This window comes from Trachymyrmex septentrionalis, unplaced genomic scaffold, assembly GCF_001594115.1.
Source record: "Trachymyrmex septentrionalis isolate Tsep2-gDNA-1 unplaced genomic scaffold, Tsep1.0 scaffold20, whole genome shotgun sequence".
Lineage (NCBI taxonomy): Eukaryota > Metazoa > Arthropoda > Insecta > Hymenoptera > Formicidae > Trachymyrmex > Trachymyrmex septentrionalis.
The window spans coordinates 5,440,048-5,458,886 of NW_017305180.1; the positions used below are offsets into that span (position 1 = coordinate 5,440,048).

Here is an 18,839-nt window from a genome sequence, read left to right on the forward strand (position 1 = left end):
GATACAGATGCACACTGGATAAGATTACGGATATTGTAGGTTATCAGCATTTTGTAACTACAGAATTCTTTGGAGTAATACGTGACTTTCGTATTATCACGAACTCGTATGAAAACGGTAAATATCCTGTATATTAACGTAAAAAAACTCATTATATGTATTAAGCAAAGTCGTATAAAAAGAGCATTAGTTTACTTATTTAGAAACATTTTTCATATTTTGATATAAAATTTATGGTTATTTGCATTAAATGCTTGCAAAATAAATGAATTCGCAATTCTCTTGTGATTGTTGATTATGTATTTGTGCAGAATTAGAAAACATTTTAATATTCTTATTTTTTCTGTATTTATAAAATTGTTTTTAGGTGTGATACTTGTATTTAGCAATTTTTATTAATATATATACTTTCATCATGCAGAAGAAAAATGAGTCCGAGAATTTTATGTAAGAAAAATTTATATTAATTTATTTATAATATTAAAAATACATTTTAATTAAATTAATTAAAAAATGTAACTTTTGCATATAACATGTGATAACATATAATCAAGGATGATACGTTATTTATAATGCTGTTACTTTTTTGTAATAATAATTTAGTAATTCATAATTTTTCATAATAGTAACAATAGTGCTAGAGTTGGAACAGTTTCATTCTTTGAAAGTAACTTATTATTCTTTTCAATGAAAAATTATGATAATAAGTTTTTTCAAAAAAGATTCCCAATTCTGACATTATCGTTATTATCATGAAAAATTGTAACATCATTACCAAATTGTTATTATAAAAAGGTAATGATAACAATAATGGTGTTATAAGTAACATGCTATTGCCATTTTAGCAAATAACATGTTATATAACATATAATGTGAGCAGTTCATAATATTTTTCATATTACATTAATGTTTTGCATATCTTTATACAAAAGAAATGTTTACTTATAATTTTAATTCATTAAATTATTTAATGTATCATTAAATTTTTTTTAGGATATGTACAGCACCTGCAGTAGCAGATATACTATTATTACCAGAAATTAATTTTCCATGTGATTTAGAGAATGCATTAAAAAGTATATATTTAGGACAGAGTTATTGCTCAGATCGATGTAATAATTATATAAGGTGCATTGAAAGTTTGTCGAATGTACAAAGAATAACAGAGCTGAATTATTTGATAATATTAAAAATGTGCTTGTATCTAATACAATTTGAACTAGATCTTGAAATACAAAAATGCACATTGTTAAATCATGCAATTGAAAAATGTAATTCAGAAAACAGTTTTACTATCAACATGGCATCTTTAAATATTGATTTTTCTAAGCTAATTGGACCAGGTGATACTGCAATTTTTCATGAAGATGCAAACAAAAAAAGCAAACCTATTAGAGCTAATATCATAAATATATTAAAAAATGAAGTTACAGTAAAGCTCTTACATTCTAAGTAAGTTTAGTACTTTTTTATTATGGATTAATATTCTTTCTACTTTGATATATTTCATCTATACTTATTGAGATAAAGTATTACTGTTTCTTTTTTCTATATATATATTTTTTTTATGTTTTTATTCTCCAACGTAATTGCAATGCATTACCAAGTTATCTTGAATTTATTTAGAATACTTATTTCTATGAATGATATTCTTTTATTCATAATTTTTTATATGAAATGGTAACATCAAAGAATCAAATTTATTTTTTTGCTTAAAAAGCAACTGCTTTAAAAAACTATTTAACGTCTGCATGTTTTAACATTTGGAAATATATTTAGTCTTTATAATAATGTAGTATAATTATAATAGAATTAATTTTATATATTATATATTAATTTTTGTGTTGTTATTCAGGCAGGCAGAAACATTGAGAGACAAGGAAAAAAGATTTAATATTAATTTTCGAAGCAAACATCGGCCATTAAGATGCTGTCATTATGCATTAACGTTAATAAGTGAATGCAATTGGCGTGAAATTATATATCCACAATTGAAGACAAATTGCACAGATATAGAATTGTAAGTTTTAAAATAAAATGTTTTATTATTTGAAATTATATATATATATATTGTTATCATAACTGTAAACATATGTTGTATAGTGATATTGAATGGATAAATACTAATATAAAGGAGAATAAACAACAAAAGCAAGCAGTGATGAAGATATTAAATAACACAGCACGTCCTGCACCTTATATAATTTTTGGCCCTCCAGGTACTGGAAAGACTGCGACATTGGTTGAGGCTATATGTCAGGTAATTTCTTAGTTAGACTTAACGTTTAATAAAATGATTTTTTATTTTTTTTCTCATTTTAATTCTTTGGTTAATAGATTGTGAGACAATATCCAACGAAAAATATATTGGTATGCACACTAACTAATGCAGCAGCTGATGAAATCACCCAAAGATTAATTAAAAATATTCCAATAAACTTGATATATCGAATGTACGCTCCATCTAGAGAATGGTAAAAATTTTATTTTTGTATAGGTTTCTTGATTTCTCTTAATTTTTTTTTTCTTTTCTTTTATTATTATGTAGAGATCTCTAACATAAATAATATTAACATAAAAAAATTTATATCTTTAAATATTCTTTTTATTTCTAATCAATTTTGCTTAATTGTGACACAAATTTTATAAAATATAATAAAAATCACATAAATATATAAATTGAATTTTGTTCATTGAAAAACAGGTCGTCTGTGGACAAAGAAATCCGACCATGTGCAAATTTTGTTGGAGACACTACAATTTTTTTGTCGAAAGATGTACTGCTGTTGAAAAAAATTATTATTTCAACATTATCATCATCCGCAAGGTATGCATTTGATATATTCAGTATTCTTTTTCATCTTTTGTGCATGTGTGTATTATTTTAGGCATTAGTCTAAATTTTTATTTTTAATAATCATAGCAATTTTTGTATGATTAAATAAAATTAATCATTTTTATATATGAATGTGTGTGTGTGTTATTTAGATGTAAAGATTTTATAATTAAATTGATATTATTAAATTAATTTTTTAAAGATATACAGGATAAGCACCTAAAACAAAACAACGAAATATCTCGAAAATTAAATATGGGAAAAATATTTTAGACAAAAGTTATATGATTTGAAGGGGGGTAAATAATAATGAAATCATTTTTCAAAAAAATCGATTTTTCAAGTCACCTTCACTTTTTTAAATGGAATGGTATAATTTTGTTTACACAATATGGTGATTCTCTAATTATTCTGCACATAAAAGTATTAAGGTAGTGTATCAAAAAAACCAGTTTACGAGATATTTTATACTTTATTCTGGCGTGTATTGATATAAAATGTTAAATAACTCGTAAACTATTAATTTTTTTATAATCATATTTAATACTTTTATGAACAGAATAATAAGATGAATTAATAAAACACATATTTGCTTTAAAAAAATATATGTGCAAAATAGATCATTTTTAAAAGTAAACAACTTTGTGTTTTTTTTTCACCAATTGATTCATCTCATTATTCTGTTCATAAAAGTATTAAGGTACGATTATAAAAAAATTAATAGTTTACGAGTTATTTAACATTTTATGTCAAAATGTGTCACAATAAAGTATAACATATCTCGTAAACTATTGGTTTTTTTATATCATTACCTTAATACTTTCATATGCAGAATAATTAGAGGAATTATATTGTGTAAAAAAATCATACCATTTTTCATTAAAAAAAATGGATTTTTTAACCACACTTCCATGTAAGGAAAAATCGATTTTTTTTTTAATGATTTTATTATTTGTCTCTCTTTGAGTCATACAACTTTTGTCTGAAACATTTTTCCCTACCGTGTTTAATTTTCGAGATGTTCCAGTGTTTTGTTTTAGGTGCCCCACCTTGTATAATATCTCATACTGTTTATTACAGATTGATTAATGAAAATTTCCGGAAGAATCATTTTTCTTACATAATTATTGACGAAGCAAGTCAAGCAACTGAACCAGATATGTTAATTCCTCTCGCGGTAACAAATCAAGCTGAAGATGAAGGGATTGGATTTCAAACACAAATTGTTATCGCAGGCGATCCTTATCAATTAGGACCTGTAATTCATTGCAAGAGAATTGAGCGTTTGCTCGGTAAGTTTTTTTCCTATTGGTAATAAATCAATGTCATGTAATCTATATTGCATTTATTATTATTATTATTCTAATATGATTATTATTGCATTTACTATTATTATTATTCTAACAGGAAGATCCATGTTAGAAAGATTAATGAATGATTGTGATCCGTATAAAATGCAAGATGGAAAATATAATCCGAACTACATAACAAAATTAATTAAAAATTATCGCAGTCACGAAAATCTTTTGTATATATCAAATAAATTATTTTATAATAACGAATTGAAGTCCTGTGGAGGAGCTAACACGCAAATAGCATTGAACTGGTCGCAGTTGCCCAATAAAAAATTTCCCATGATATTTCAAGAAGTATTAGGCACAGAACAAAGATATGATAAATCTCTAAGGTCAGTATGTTTATAAATATCATTGCAATTGTCTTAAAACAAAATTTAAGGCTTCTGAGTAGTCATTGCGACTATATTGGATTAATTCTTAATCTTTATTTACAAATGGCATGCAAGAAACTTCAATATTTCATTTTTCATTTATAACGTCACAATGCAATACGACCGCAGAGACTACTCAGGAGTCTTTATTTTTTGTAATTAGGGCAATTGTCCCTGTTAGTATATCCCTTTAAGTCAAAATTTTCTCATTATTGAATTAATTATTAAATATTATAGTTTGAATTTTGTTTACTTGAATCGATATTGGTTCTTCAGTTATTTCTTTTTTTAAATATTTTTTAATCTAAAAAAAAGTTAATGTTTTATAATGTTTTTGTGATAAAGACAATATTTTTACCTCCGTTAGTGTGTCCCTCCAAAGAGCGATGGCCCTATTAATGTATCCATTTGTATTTATATTTGACTCATTTTAATATATAATTATTAAAATAGATAATAGATGTACGCTAATTTAAGTTAATATTGCATAAATCATTTTTTTTATTATACTTACAATTTCAATGTATATTCGTAACACAACGCTCTAATACAGGGTACACTAATAGGAATCAGCTTAAAATCTTGTAATACTATTCGATTTATATAAATTCCTTTAAATATATATCTTTCGAAAAATGTTTGCTATATTTTAATAATCAAAAAATTGAATATTATCTTTGGTATCGTATGCGTTAATAATTTATCAGTGAAAAATGTAAAAAAGCCTATCAGAGTCTACATCAGCTATTCGGATGCACAAAAATTCTTTATTTTTCGTGTGAATGTAATAAAACAAATATACGTTTCAACCCTTCAATTCGGATTTTTATCAATATAAAATATAAATTGAAATAAATAACAAATCAAACTCTTTCTATACAAAAAACAAATAATAATAAGTAACGGGCAAAGTAAGAGTCAACCACTTTTCTTTGAAATTAACAAAAATTATATATATTATAATTAACAGAAGTAAAATTACATAACGTCAAAAATTAGAATCGAAATTACGAAAATGAATACAAGTTACAAGTTTCGGCTACCGGATTGAGCCCTCTTCAGACATTAACATAACGGAAAAATCGCAGAGTAAAATCAATTATCACAAATGATCGCATATTCAGAATATTCACAGTTCAGGTGAGTCTTGATCTCGAATTCAACATAATTTCCGTACGGTTGAACCGTCAAATGTATTAAAAATATCTTGGTAAAGTTCTAGTTGATAAAAGAGATGAAGAGCCCTGCTATCGGAGACGTTTGGTTTCAGAGATGCTTAATATCAGAAAGCAAAACAATGGTCTCAATTTACAAACAGACACCGATGGCCTCCACAAGGCTTATATTCCCATCATAAATAAAGTTTGACTTTCTGTTACTAACAGTCCGTTTCCTCTCTCAGTCTGTGTTGATCCGCACTACTGAACGTACATAATAAGACACGTAATGTCTGTCTTACACATCTGCGCTCCTTCTTGCTGTATATTTTTCAAAAGTTTTTTTATTTCTTTTTGGACACGCTAATTTAAATTTCTTACACATGAATTCTGGTGAGTTTTTATTACATAATTTTATTATTTTTATTAGATTTCCAGTATTTTATTTTATTCTTGCGTAGATTTTTTGTGGTACGGTTTTTTTTTGTTTTTTAATTTATCTCTTTTATCAACTAGAACTTTACCAAGATATTTTTAATACATTTGACGGTTCACAACCGTACGGAAATTATGTTGAATTCGAGATCAAGACTCACTCGAACTGTGAATATTCTGAATATGCGATCATTTGCGATAATTGATTTTATTCTGCGATTTTTCCGTTATGTTAATATCTGAAAAGGGCTCAATCCGGTAGCCAAAACTTGTAATTTGTATTCATTTTCGTAATTTCGATTCTAATTTTTGGCGTTATGTAATTTTACCTCTGTTAATTATAATATATATAATTTTTGTTAATTTCAAAGAAAAGTGGTTGACTCTTACTTTGTCCGTTATTTATTATTATAAATTGAAATTACATAATTAACGCAAATTCCAAGTTGATGATTCCCGACAAATTAGTTCATTCTTCTTTATTCAAATGCCAAATTAGCTATGTATGAATAATCCAATGAATATCAAAATTATTACATTACAATAATAGTATAAAACTTACATAAAGAAAAATCGAATGCATCATATGCATTGTGCCAGTACGTAGAATCACATCGCTCATCAAATTGTCAGATTTGCTGTGTAGTCATTCAAAAGAAACACGAAACGGAAATTAGAGAATTATTAAAATCATTTCTCTGAATTTTCTATTATATCCACTGACATGTGTAAGCGTTTTCTCGCGGCTTCACGAAAAGGATTTGTGGTGTCGACAGTCAGAGATACAATGAGAGTCAGAATAATAAAGTCAAGTAGTTATTGAAATAAAAATAAAACTAAGAACAAAAAAAGGGTAATATCAATGTCATAATTCAGTAAACAAATTCATATGTAGGGGTCCAAAGAATACGTACCATTCTGTAAATTTAAATTCTGTTGCTTTATATGAATCGCTTCCGAAATCAATCTTTTATTAAGTACTTTTTCTTCGTTTAACATCTTGACATTTTCCCAATCAAAATCATGCTGATGACTGATTCTGTATTCTGTTATTAGAAAATTCAGACAAATAATTTTAATAATTCTCTAATTTTCGTTTCGTGTTTCTTTTGAATGACACACAGCAAATCTGACAATTTGATGAGCGATGTGATTCTGCGTAGTGACACAATGCATATGACTTCGGTTTTTCTTTATGTAAGTTTTATATTATTATTGTATAATGTAATCATTTTGATACTCATTGAGCTATTCATTACATAGCTAATTTGGCACTTGAATAAAGAAGAACGAATTTGTCGTGAATCATCAACTTGGAATTTACGTTAATTGTGTAATTTCAATTTATATTTTATATTGATAAGGACCCGAATTGAAGGATTGAAACGTATATTTTATTTGTTTTGTTCACACGAAAAATAAAGAATTTTTGTGCATCCGAATAGCTGATGTAGACTCTGATGGATTTTTTTACATTTTTCATTAATAGATTCTTTCGAATCTCATTATATATTTTCATTAATAATTTAATTTAATAAAAAGAAATATATTTTATTATTTGTGCTAATTTTCTTTATGGCTTATTTAAATACAAAGGCACACTAACAGAGATAGACATAGTAATATAAACAGTTACCTTATTTCATCTGAGAAATTTTAAATAGAGTTATCGAAAAAATCAAAAATATGAATTTGAAATAGGGAGGTTGCGGAAAAATTGTGGAATCTTAATACTAACATGTATAAAAGATCAGTTCGATCAGATAACTTTTACTACCCCAATCGAGCCTCATAGTTTCGAAATTTTTAATAAAATTGTATACTAAAAAATTCTTTGAACAAATTCTTCGGATGTAAATTCGAACAAATTAGTTGTACTAATTACAGAAAGAGATTTTTTTTAATATACAATTTTACTTAAAATTTCGAGATTTTGAGGGTTGATCAGCGTAAAATTAGTAAAAATTATTTGATCGAACTCTGATCTTTTCTCTTCCCCAAGTGAATTTCCGACTTGCAAACTTTTTTATATACTTATTATTTACTATCAAAGTTCCACAACTCTTCCGCAACCTTTATACTTATATACCTTTATTTTTACTTGATATAAACATAAACATAATATATTTGCAGTGTCTATAATACAGCCGAAGTACTGTCAGTATTAGTATACATAGATATACTGATGAATTCCAAATTTAAGGGACATGCAATAACACAAAAAGATATTGGGATCATAACGCCTTTTGCACGACAACAGCTGCTCATTAAATATCACTTGGCAGCTGTAAATTATAAAGATATAACTGTGGGAACAGTTGAAACATTTCAAGGACAAGAACGAAATGTTATAATATTATCGACGGTACGATCAAGGCTCTTCAAACACAATAGCGAAGAGCACATTGGTTTCTTGTCCAATCCAAAGGTATGTTATTGATTTCATGTACTATCAAATATGTGATATCAAATATGTAATATCAAATATGTAAATAGTATGTTATAGTAGTAATAGTTATGAATTTTTGTAAATTAGTATGGATTATGAATTTTTCCGTATATATGGGATGCGAGATTTGAACTCGCGACTTGTCAGTTACAAATCCGTCGCTCTCACACGGAGCCACACGACCATCCCAACAATTAATTAATTTTATTTTATGGTCATTTGTTGTGCATATGCTAATATATTTATATAAACCAATTTTACATATAAAATAGAAGAGAAGTTTAATATATTAATTATTTGTAGATGATATATGAGTTTCTATTTTAATGAGATTACGACTCACTTCATTTTCCTATGCTAATAATTTAATCAACTTTTCGAAACTATACATAAATGAGAGTCAAGATCAGATTTGGGATCAGTCAATAATAAGTCAATTGTTGGCTCACATAAAGCCATACATCATCCTAAATTTTATAAAATTATACATAATATAATTTTATTTGTTCTACATATATTGTCTATACACATATATATAATAAAAAATTATATTTTTTATTTGTTGCAGAGATTTAATGTTGCTTTAACACGTGCAAAAGCGCTTACTATAATAATAGGAAATCCAAATGTACTATGCAAAAGCGAACATTGGAAACTATTGTGGAACTATTGTAAAGAGCACAACGGATATATTCCGTTTAAACGGTTGCCATTAAAAACAAACTGTGAACTAGCAAAATTAATGGGCAATCTTCAAATTTATTCATGTAATGATAGCGGTATATCAAATACAACAAACTTAACTGTTACCAAGGAGAAAGAAAAAAGAAAAACGGAAGCATTATTCGATGTACTTGTATCTAAAATGGAAAGCTTGACTGTAACGGATTAAAAATAACGACTGATATTTTTAATGGGCATTGATTGCACATTTCGAATGCAAAATGTATATTGTACATTTAACTATTTGAAATATCATTGTTTTTAATTGTTGCATTATTCTTAATTAATTATTAAGAATAAAGACTTTAAGTTACCAAAAAAGGAAGTTCGAGATAGTTCCACCATTGTCTTCAAATAATTTAAAGTGTTGAACATCAGTATTATGAAGTTTTAAAACAATTAAATATGACTTAATATGCCTCCGGTATAATAATTGTTTTATAAATCAATTATATTATATTAGATTAGTCTAGTAATTTATATTATATTAGATACGTCTATTTAGCATTACCAATGCTTCCAAGCACTTGTAGCATTAATGTGGATCATAGTCATACATTTAAGTGAAATATTTTCTTTAAAATAAATATTTTCGGAAGCATTGTAAGTATGCTCATATCATAAAATATTTTTACAAGTACAACTATAGGAATGTAATTAATGTATAATAATTATTATATCATAATAATGAGTTTTATACATGATTTTTTTATATATCGATTATGTAATCTGAAAATGAATTGTGTAAAAAATTCTTAATCTTTTTAATCATGAACATGTTTATAGTTTATAGTAAATTATTAAATTGTTTTACTATGTATTTTAGTGGTAAGCTAGTTTTAAAAGAAAGTTTGTACTGTGATATTATAAGTGTTTTAAACCAAAAATAAACCATATATCTTTAATGTCAATCAATTAAAATAAAGACAAACTTTTTTTGTAAAAAACTATTTATTTTTTTCACATGGCAATGATTCAAAGACATGTATCACTTGTCACTGTTCATCGGCTGGGTATTGTACATTTCGCTCTAAAAAAAGCCTATTTTATTCGAGTAGCAGCTTAGCCTCATTTCCGTTAATTTTCTTATCAATACCGTGCTGAACTGCGAATTCGTATTTTACGCTGGCGAATAAGATGTCCGTCAGAAGGAAGATTTGTGCTATGGCAAACGCCAGTGTTACTCCAAAGTAAAAATTGGCGTTCGCTGATCTGGAATAGATCCATTGATGCCACACAGTTGGGGCAAAGACTGTGCAAAACAGTAAAAAACAACCTACAATAAATCCTTGTTGCATATCTAAAAAAAAACATGACGTATTAGAATAATTCGCACCGTTCTCAATAATAAAAATATCGCGAATTAAACTCACGTTGGAACAAGTGTTTCCACATCGGCAGTAGAGATATATAGAAGCCGACGTCTCCGATGCATGGATAAGATTTGAATATGGCAGCTATCGCTAGGTAGGAAAATGCCAATAACATTGGATCGCGTCGCAACCGTAGCGCTAGAGGGACTATGTACAATAAACTGACGTTTATCTGAAAAGACGCGATGAAAAGCCATCTGAAATGCTCGAACATTTCTGTGAAGAAGTACCAATACAGTCCGATATTTGGACGTAAGTCCGGAACAGTTAGAATAAAACCAATGGTACTCCACAAGAAAGACCAGCTTCCCATGATACAGTAAGAAACGGCAAATAGGATTGCCAGGATGCTCGTAAATACAATTAGCATCGTAACAATAGTGATTTTTCTGTTCTTTGCCGTAGTGGCGACATAAATAGTTGCCGGTACCATAAGTGATATGGGATAGAGTCCTTGCAACGTTAATAACGCTATCGATGCGCAACTCCAAAGCACAGAGCGTCTCGTCATTGACACCAGCGCGATCGAGCAGAGTAGATTGGTAAAAACCGTAGTTGTTAGGCCAATGCAGTTTAGTATTATATACGGATTAAATAGATACGCTGCAGAAACATATAGAGCAGACGTGTTAGAAATATCTTTACTAAGCTCCTTATTCTCATCTTTTTCCTCTTTCTTTTTCGTTGTCTGTAATTTAAGTTGAAATAAGTACCATGCATTTTTATCAAGAAGATTTTAAACTAGACAAATTTAAATTCCAATATTGTACTGACCAATTCAAATGCGTAATGTTTTGCTGCATGAGCGAGGCACAGGGCAGTCGTTAAGTCAACGACAACAAATAGTAGAAATAATGCCCATTGAGGTAAGTACTCCTGCATCAGAGTGAACACAAATAAGCCAATTGGAGTCTCGTGAAATAGATCTCCCTCGTATGGGTCTATACCAAACTTATATAGGTAAACTCCTTCGATTACTGAAAATTCAAAAACATTAAATTTCATGATTATAAAACCAATCTGTTCCTAATTAATCAAAACAATATTTAATCCTCAAAATCTATGATACAATTATTGTCACTGTGAGACCCATTTAATTTATGTTGACTAAAAGATACTAATTGATTTCAAAGAATCAAAAACAAATGACATAACTTGTATAAAAAAGAATTTATTGAAAAATTATTTTAATAACAATAATTCAAACTTGCAAATATAATGTAAAGAAAATTGAATTGACATTTTTGTATAAAATTGTAATTACTTCAATAGTAGATACAAGAATTAAAAACTAGTAGAATAATAAATTCAAATATAATGTGTTTTTATTATTTTATTATTTTTATGTACTTTTATATATTTAAATATTTTTATTATCTATTAACATTACTTCACAGAGAAAGTTGAATTATTTTTACTCATCAGAATATTCGTTATCCAAACGATCATTATATACCTAGTGGATCCAATAGACACGTCAGTTCCAAAGAGTTCAATGGTAGAGAATAGACAGTTCTAGGGTGTTAATATTTTTAATAATTTAAAATAAAAAAGCAAACGAACATAATTGCAAACAAAATTGTGTGCTCCTTTGGACAGATTGGAGGGTGTACCGAAGCAGGATTCGACTCTAACCTTTCTTCCAGGAGTTTAAGGCGGTCGACACCTCGACACGGTTACCGATGATCCTCTGGTACGTGGAGTACATTATCAGCAGCCTGATAGTACCGGCCAGCGCGAAATTCGACAACCACTTTCTCGACATGATCCCTTTATCTTTCTGTTCCCACTACCACAATCGATTCATTTGTCCCGCTCACGGACGTAACCTCTCGTGACACCGGCGTCCAGGATATTCACCAACGAGAGTGACCGTTATTGATAAATTGACGCTCCTGCGGATCTTTCCCGACTCAGTCGTCACTTAATCCGTATAATACGCTTACGCATCTACTTTACAGATTATATAAGAAAAATCTACTTCAATTATCGCATAGAGATCATGCTGTAAATGTGAAGAGATCAAAGACGCCGCCATCTACACGTTCACTGGTGTTCACATATCGGTGATATGACACTCCCGAATCGCGAAAGTATTCTCGACATGTGTACTTGTACATACATACACATTAACGTTCAGCAGAATGTTTATTTTACAACAGTTGGAAGTTTTCTTTACTGTGATTGAAATAGAAAGTATTTTCTTCCAGATTTAAAAGTATTAATCTAATTCAGCACGAACAAAAAATTTCCAGTTGCAAAATAAACATATTATATCTGTCTGAAATGCGGTCAATAAAACTTTGCATTTATTCATGATTACGCTAAAAGAATTGCCGCGATTTTTATGGAAATTTAATTTATTCACTTCAGATACGAAATACTTTAACACTTGTTGTCAATTGTCACTCTATTGTCGTTAAATACTACTTACAAGTATATTTCCATCGAGATTGATAGGAATCATATGAATTTGATCTTGTCAATTGAATAAATTTAATAATAAATTATGGAACTACATATGTATATGAGATGCAATAGCTACGCAATATCGGTAACTGAATTATATTATTGTCGTTTTATCTTAAAATTAATCAATTTTTATAAATAAATTTGCTAAATATTACTCCTAGAAATTTAACAAAAAACTAAAGCGTTACTGTATAAAAAACTTTGAAATTTTTTGTGTAAAAAGCGTTCTAATAATTGTATATATATTTTTTCACATTTATTGATGCATATTGATAGTTTTTTTAAGTCAATTTTATTAATATAATATTCCACAATCTATAAATTTCTTATAATTTTTTTAAAGAAAATTATTATAGATAATCCTTTTCTAAATTTATATGTCAATATTTTTTAACACCGATAACACAAATAAGTTTCATGTAGATATATATGTACATACATACACTAATGCATTTAAATAAAACCCTAATAAATATTGATTTTTTTATAATATCCATTAGCAATTGATATGAAATATTTGATTAATTGAATAATCATAAAATTAATTGTCGCTTGTCAGTTCAATTATTAGGACATTTAACTTATCAAATAAATTATCATGCAATTTCATTAGTACTAAAATAAATAAATAATAGTGTTTAAAACTGCAAAAAATGTGGAACGCTTCACGATTTTGCGTGTCATCCTTGCGCAGGGGCCATGCTAATCTTCTCTGTATCGTTCCAATTTTAGTATATGTACTGCCGAAGCAAGTACGGTAAGAGGCTCTTACAATAATACTTATATACTAAGTACTACATTCGCGTGCACTAACGAGAAACACGAAGTTACAAGTTTTCGCCATCTATCGGCATAATTGGGCACTACACGAACCATAACCTCGGAAACGAGTATAGGACACTAATGATAATTTTATAAATAGAAATCGAAACCAAAATCAGAGATTATTTAATAATCAATTAAATACAAAATAATTTTCGTCGTAAGACTCGATGCGATGTTTTAATGACGTTATTACAATTAAATCTCGGTGTGCTTCTGTGTTCGAGAATATATTATTGAAACAAGTCAAATATATTTGAATCAAGAATGTGCATTTTACATTAAAATATAAATAATAATCTACGTCTGTGTGTATACAATGTAAATTATGTTTTACGTATCATAAACAATCTATGCCTGTTTTTTCGTTACATTGCACTCTGAAACTTTCATCTCGATTATATATTTTTATTTATCAGACATATTAACAATCATAAAACATAATTACTTTTTTCTGTATTGTTATCTAATTTATAATAATATTTATATATTTTACATTTCTTATACTGTTTGCATAAAGAAATTTGTGTAAACTTAACTTAAATAATATGTAAAAATTCCATGTAAACATAATCTTGAAATATAGCGCATGATGTTTCTAATAATTAAAGTTCATCTGCTTTAAATTAACTCATGTATTTTAATGTATTTAATTTTTTTACTCATAGATCTGTTGGGAGTTATGCGATTGAAAGGATGGAGGTATGGTGTATTTGTAGGAGGTTTCGTTGGATTTTTTGGTTTATGCTGTTATGCTACCATGATACGACCCATGCTGAATCCTGAACCTTACAGTACATATCTGTCTTCAGACTATTAATAAACAATCAAACGGTCTGTATAGTTAATTATTATCTCGATAAACTTTTTTTCAGAAAGAATTCAAGAACGAGCCTTCTCAGATAGATCTTCATAACTTAAACTTATAAAAATTTGTTGGAAGTTCCTGTAAAATTATTGGATATGTTAATTACATGTTATAATGTTATGCAGTTTCTTTCTATATTCCCAAAAATTCTATAAAGGATAGGTAATATAGATATAAAATTAAATAGATTGTTTGCTATACAAAATATATAATATAAATGTCTGTTCATATTTATTAAAACTGTATAATTATGGAAAGCACATAAGCCATAAAAAAGATTGTACTCGAAGACTCCATGGAACACTGACTTTTCCATAACTTATGTGCTTTCTACGTAATCGGCGATTCGATTACCTGTACAATTATATCACATACAAGAAATTTCGCTCGTAAATCGACTAGAAATTTCGTTGCAAGTATATAGTCTTGTAACTATATACACATGCATACGTAATGGGCCTCATATTAAAAATCTTCGTCATCACACACGTCGAGGAAGACATCAAACGCTTGTCGATTGCAATTGCCTTCTGCAGTGAAGACATATTTGTGAAACGTTCCATCCATACATACAGCTGAAATTACAAAAAAATGAAAGTATAAAAGAAGAAACAGAGTGCATCAGCAAATTTTTTCGTAAAATAAATACAATACCTATCACAGAATTGTGTGTACCAAACGCACAAACGCAAGCGCATTCTGGAGGTACTGTGAAGGTAGCCAATGCCCACTGACTCTCGACGTAATTGCCCAAGAATCCCATATTTGAAAAGCTAAAAATGAAATAACAATATATGAAGTTCTTTGGCTGCATTAAACTAAAAAGTAGCATTACAACTATTGTAAAGCTACGAATAAACTAGATATTGAGATTAGTTTGGAATCTAACCAATCAAAGCAAAGTTCACTAAATTTGAGATTGATTTTCTCTTTCTTCTGATTAAATTTCAATTCAATCTCAATCTCTAGTTTGATCATGGCTTAAGGATTTTTTAATGTGATTGCATTTAATTCCTCATGGATCTAAATATATGAACTAATCATATTAAAGAACAGTCTTGAAATAGTTGCAAAGCTTTTTTTACTGAACGTAGTCTTTATTTTAAAAACGATATAATCTACATACGTGGATCGTCGATTCAAACTGGTATTTTTTAGGGCAAATATATGAACTGTTCCTTTATCGCTCGAAACACATAAGAATTCCGAATCTCTGCTGAATGTTATGCTAAAAGAAAAAAAAATTAAGAAATATTAAAAAACTGAAAAATATTATTTGCACTATGGTAGAGTGTTATAACGTTAGATATTAATCTTGTATACTAACCAATAGAGAGTAGCAGGATCAGCACCGCGTCTTAATTCAACCAATAAATTCCTGCGTACAGAATCCCACACTCTGATTAAAGTCCCCTGAACAGATGCAGTTGCGATCATGGTCCCATTTCCATTAACTGCCAGACATGCCAGTGCACCCTATTGTTATTGCAACACATATATGGATACGATAATAAATAGAACAATAAAACATTGTTCGCTTTATTAACCATTAAAGCATCAATTAAGGATCTTGGATAGCTTAATACTTCAACAATTGCTTATCGAGCAAAAAATCTAAATTTTAATCCTGTCATCTATATAAAAAAATAAAGAATTTTAAAAAAGAAATACTGAAAAAATACTGTAATATAAATAAAAATTAAAAATAAATTCTAGAGTAATTGAGCCATATAAATTTTTATCACGTTGAAAGAGAAAAATCCAAGTAGCAAGAAGAAATACCTGATGTGCTGAAAGAGTAACAGGTGCACTGGAACTACCAGCCTCGGTAGCTCCAAGATCCACCAATTGTACACTACCGAGTTTGTGGCCAGGAAAAGCTAGCAATTGCCTTTGTGCTGTCGCGAATGTCGCTATTTCCACCAAGCCCGTTGGATTGTCTCTAGTTTCAAGCGTCAACAATCTTCGAACAGGCGTGGGAAACGAAAAGACGTGTATCTCTCGCTGTAGTGCCACTATCATTCTACGACATAAGAATATCTTTCTATAGAGATATTAGGCAGATGCCTAATGTACAAAAATTTGCAATGAGAGAATAAAAGAAAATTCCATACTTGTCCCTTCGCAATCTGACTGCTTTGATGATACTGGTAAAGGTGACTTCCATGACAAACTTCTTCAATAGATCGTCATAAATCAAAACAGTATTATCAGCAAATTTAGCACGATTCCCACCACCTACCACAGCAATCACGTTTGTTCTCCAGAGCATCTCAGCCATGGAGATGCTTCCCATTAAATCATTATCGAAATGTGCCTTTTCAACCAATGGGTCGACATTATAAATTCTCAGTCCAGATTCCATGCAACACGTAAAACAACCTGGAAAAGAGATTGTTTCAATGCTCAATGTCATAAATATGATAATTAGAAAGAAATGGAAATAAGGAGCTTTAGAAAGGATAAGAGCAAAGTAAAAGTATATTTACCTAATCAAAAGGAAACAATATAGGAATCATATTCAATTATACAAAAAAGTTGGAACAAAAAATATAGATTTAAAAATAAATTTAAACTACAAGAATAACATAAAAAAGATTATTTTTAGACGTCATATAATCTTATAAGAAAATAAAAAAATACACAAATTCTACCAATTGATGAGAGTAACTCCAAAAAAAAGACTCAATGCCAATGAAAAAAAGAATGTATTTTGCGGTTCAAATTGCAAATTAAAGTTTACCTTGATCCTGATTGAATCTCAGGCTATGAATGCCCCTCGCAGCCATCGTGACTCTCGTAGTTGATCAACAAAGAGTCGACGATGATAATAGAAGCAGCCGTCTTTTGGAAAGGATTCCTCTCTTTTTCTTCAGGGAAAATGACTTTTTAGCGACAATTCAAATTTCGAGTCCATGATACACGATCAATCTGCATGCTGTGAATAATTCTATTCAAAATTCTATTTATTAGAATCTCTTATACGAGTATTATTATTTACAGTCAACAAGTGCCTTCTCACACCAGCGAGCATACGAATATGTACAGAAAGAGAACCGAGATTACCGATGAGATATAGTTGATACCAACATCATCTCCTCTACTTTTCAGCAAAATGTCCAATTCCTCTCGTAAAAGTCGAATGTGATTGATTCGACATTTTTCTTCTATTCGCGCCAGTTGTTTGAAATGTATTTTCGTAAAAATAATACTTATAATAGAATTTATTTAAATTTTATTATTATTAATGTTTAATCTATGTAAATATGATTAAATAATATTTCTCTATAATAATTTATGTACATATGTAAAAAAAGACGTAGAAAAAGAAAAGATGTAAAAAAAGGAGCCGATTTGTACGTACAAAAAAATATAAGTAAAAAGAATATTGTTTTTTAATACATTTTTACATCTTACGATAAAATTACTAAAAATTTTGTATAATTGTTTTTTCAACCCACTTGGCTGTATTATAAACAATTGACGACAACAGAGAAATATATTAGGACGCTGCTCATCTCGATCCCAGACTTGGACCAGTATTTATAGTCAGATCTTATATTCAAAACCGTCTTAAGTACGGTCTTAAGAAGTCACGAACCAATCAGAAGACGATCTTGAAATAAGACTCGACTATAAATACCGACCTTGGTCTTTCTTCTGAGTGGTAGACTTTCTACCACTGAACCACAGTATATACTGTGACTGAACTACACAGCCCTGACGCTGGTGATTTCTCTGTCATCTCTATTTTTCAGAAAATAATCCAGTGTATCTGATTTTTGATAGGTTGAAATCGTATTATTTCTATCACTATCGATATTCCTTCGCATTGTGTCTGGGGCTTGAGTCTGAAAAGTTCGAGAAATATTTTTCTTTTAAATTACTTCAAGCAAAAGAGGGGAGAGAGAAAGAGAGAGAGAGAGAGGGGGGGACAAAGAGATGTGCTATCTCACTCAAGCCGCCGTCCTATGA

The 18,839-nt window shown here is 28.9% G+C and overlaps 3 protein-coding genes across 5 annotated transcripts; 1 reads left to right on the forward strand and 2 right to left on the reverse strand.

Annotated features, from left to right (window-relative positions):
• On the forward strand, window positions 1–15,045 carry LOC108747836 (putative helicase MOV-10). The gene is made up of 13 exons (XM_018485679.1): window positions 1–117; window positions 368–447; window positions 994–1,452; window positions 1,856–2,020; window positions 2,104–2,260; window positions 2,338–2,474; window positions 2,705–2,827; window positions 3,917–4,128; window positions 4,244–4,523; window positions 8,291–8,585; window positions 9,175–9,331; window positions 14,665–14,790; window positions 14,872–15,045. The coding sequence occupies exons 2-13, from the start codon at window positions 416–418 to the stop codon at window positions 14,910–14,912; spliced, it is 2,184 nt and encodes a 727-aa protein (XP_018341181.1). The 5' UTR covers window positions 1–117; window positions 368–415; the 3' UTR covers window positions 14,913–15,045.
• Window positions 10,338–12,756, reverse strand: LOC108747834 (phosphatidylinositol glycan anchor biosynthesis class U protein). The gene is made up of 4 exons (XM_018485675.1): window positions 12,338–12,756; window positions 11,477–11,679; window positions 10,703–11,390; window positions 10,338–10,629 (listed from the first exon to the last, which is right to left on the reverse strand). Exons 1-4 carry the CDS (start codon window positions 12,465–12,467, stop codon window positions 10,376–10,378), a joined length of 1,275 nt encoding a protein of 424 aa, XP_018341177.1. The 5' UTR covers window positions 12,468–12,756; the 3' UTR covers window positions 10,338–10,375.
• A 5-nt stretch (window positions 15,046–15,050) lies between the features above and the next one.
• On the reverse strand, window positions 15,051–18,021 carry LOC108747835 (WD repeat domain phosphoinositide-interacting protein 4-like). Of its 3 annotated transcripts, none has more exons than XM_018485677.1 (7): window positions 17,931–18,021; window positions 17,608–17,814; window positions 16,979–17,246; window positions 16,647–16,887; window positions 16,192–16,340; window positions 15,991–16,092; window positions 15,051–15,637 (listed from the first exon to the last, which is right to left on the reverse strand). In XM_018485677.1, exons 2-7 carry the CDS (start codon window positions 17,651–17,653, stop codon window positions 15,367–15,369), a joined length of 1,077 nt encoding a protein of 358 aa, XP_018341179.1. In that variant the 5' UTR covers window positions 17,654–17,814; window positions 17,931–18,021; the 3' UTR covers window positions 15,051–15,366. The 3 variants fall into 3 exon arrangements, with proteins under 3 accessions (XP_018341179.1, XP_018341180.1, XP_018341178.1); XM_018485678.1 differs by lacking the exon at window positions 17,931–18,021 and having other exon boundaries at window positions 15,051–15,439; window positions 15,519–15,637; window positions 17,608–17,890; XM_018485676.1 differs by lacking the exon at window positions 17,931–18,021 and having other exon boundaries at window positions 17,608–17,890.
• Between the last annotated feature and the right edge of the window lie 818 nt (window positions 18,022–18,839).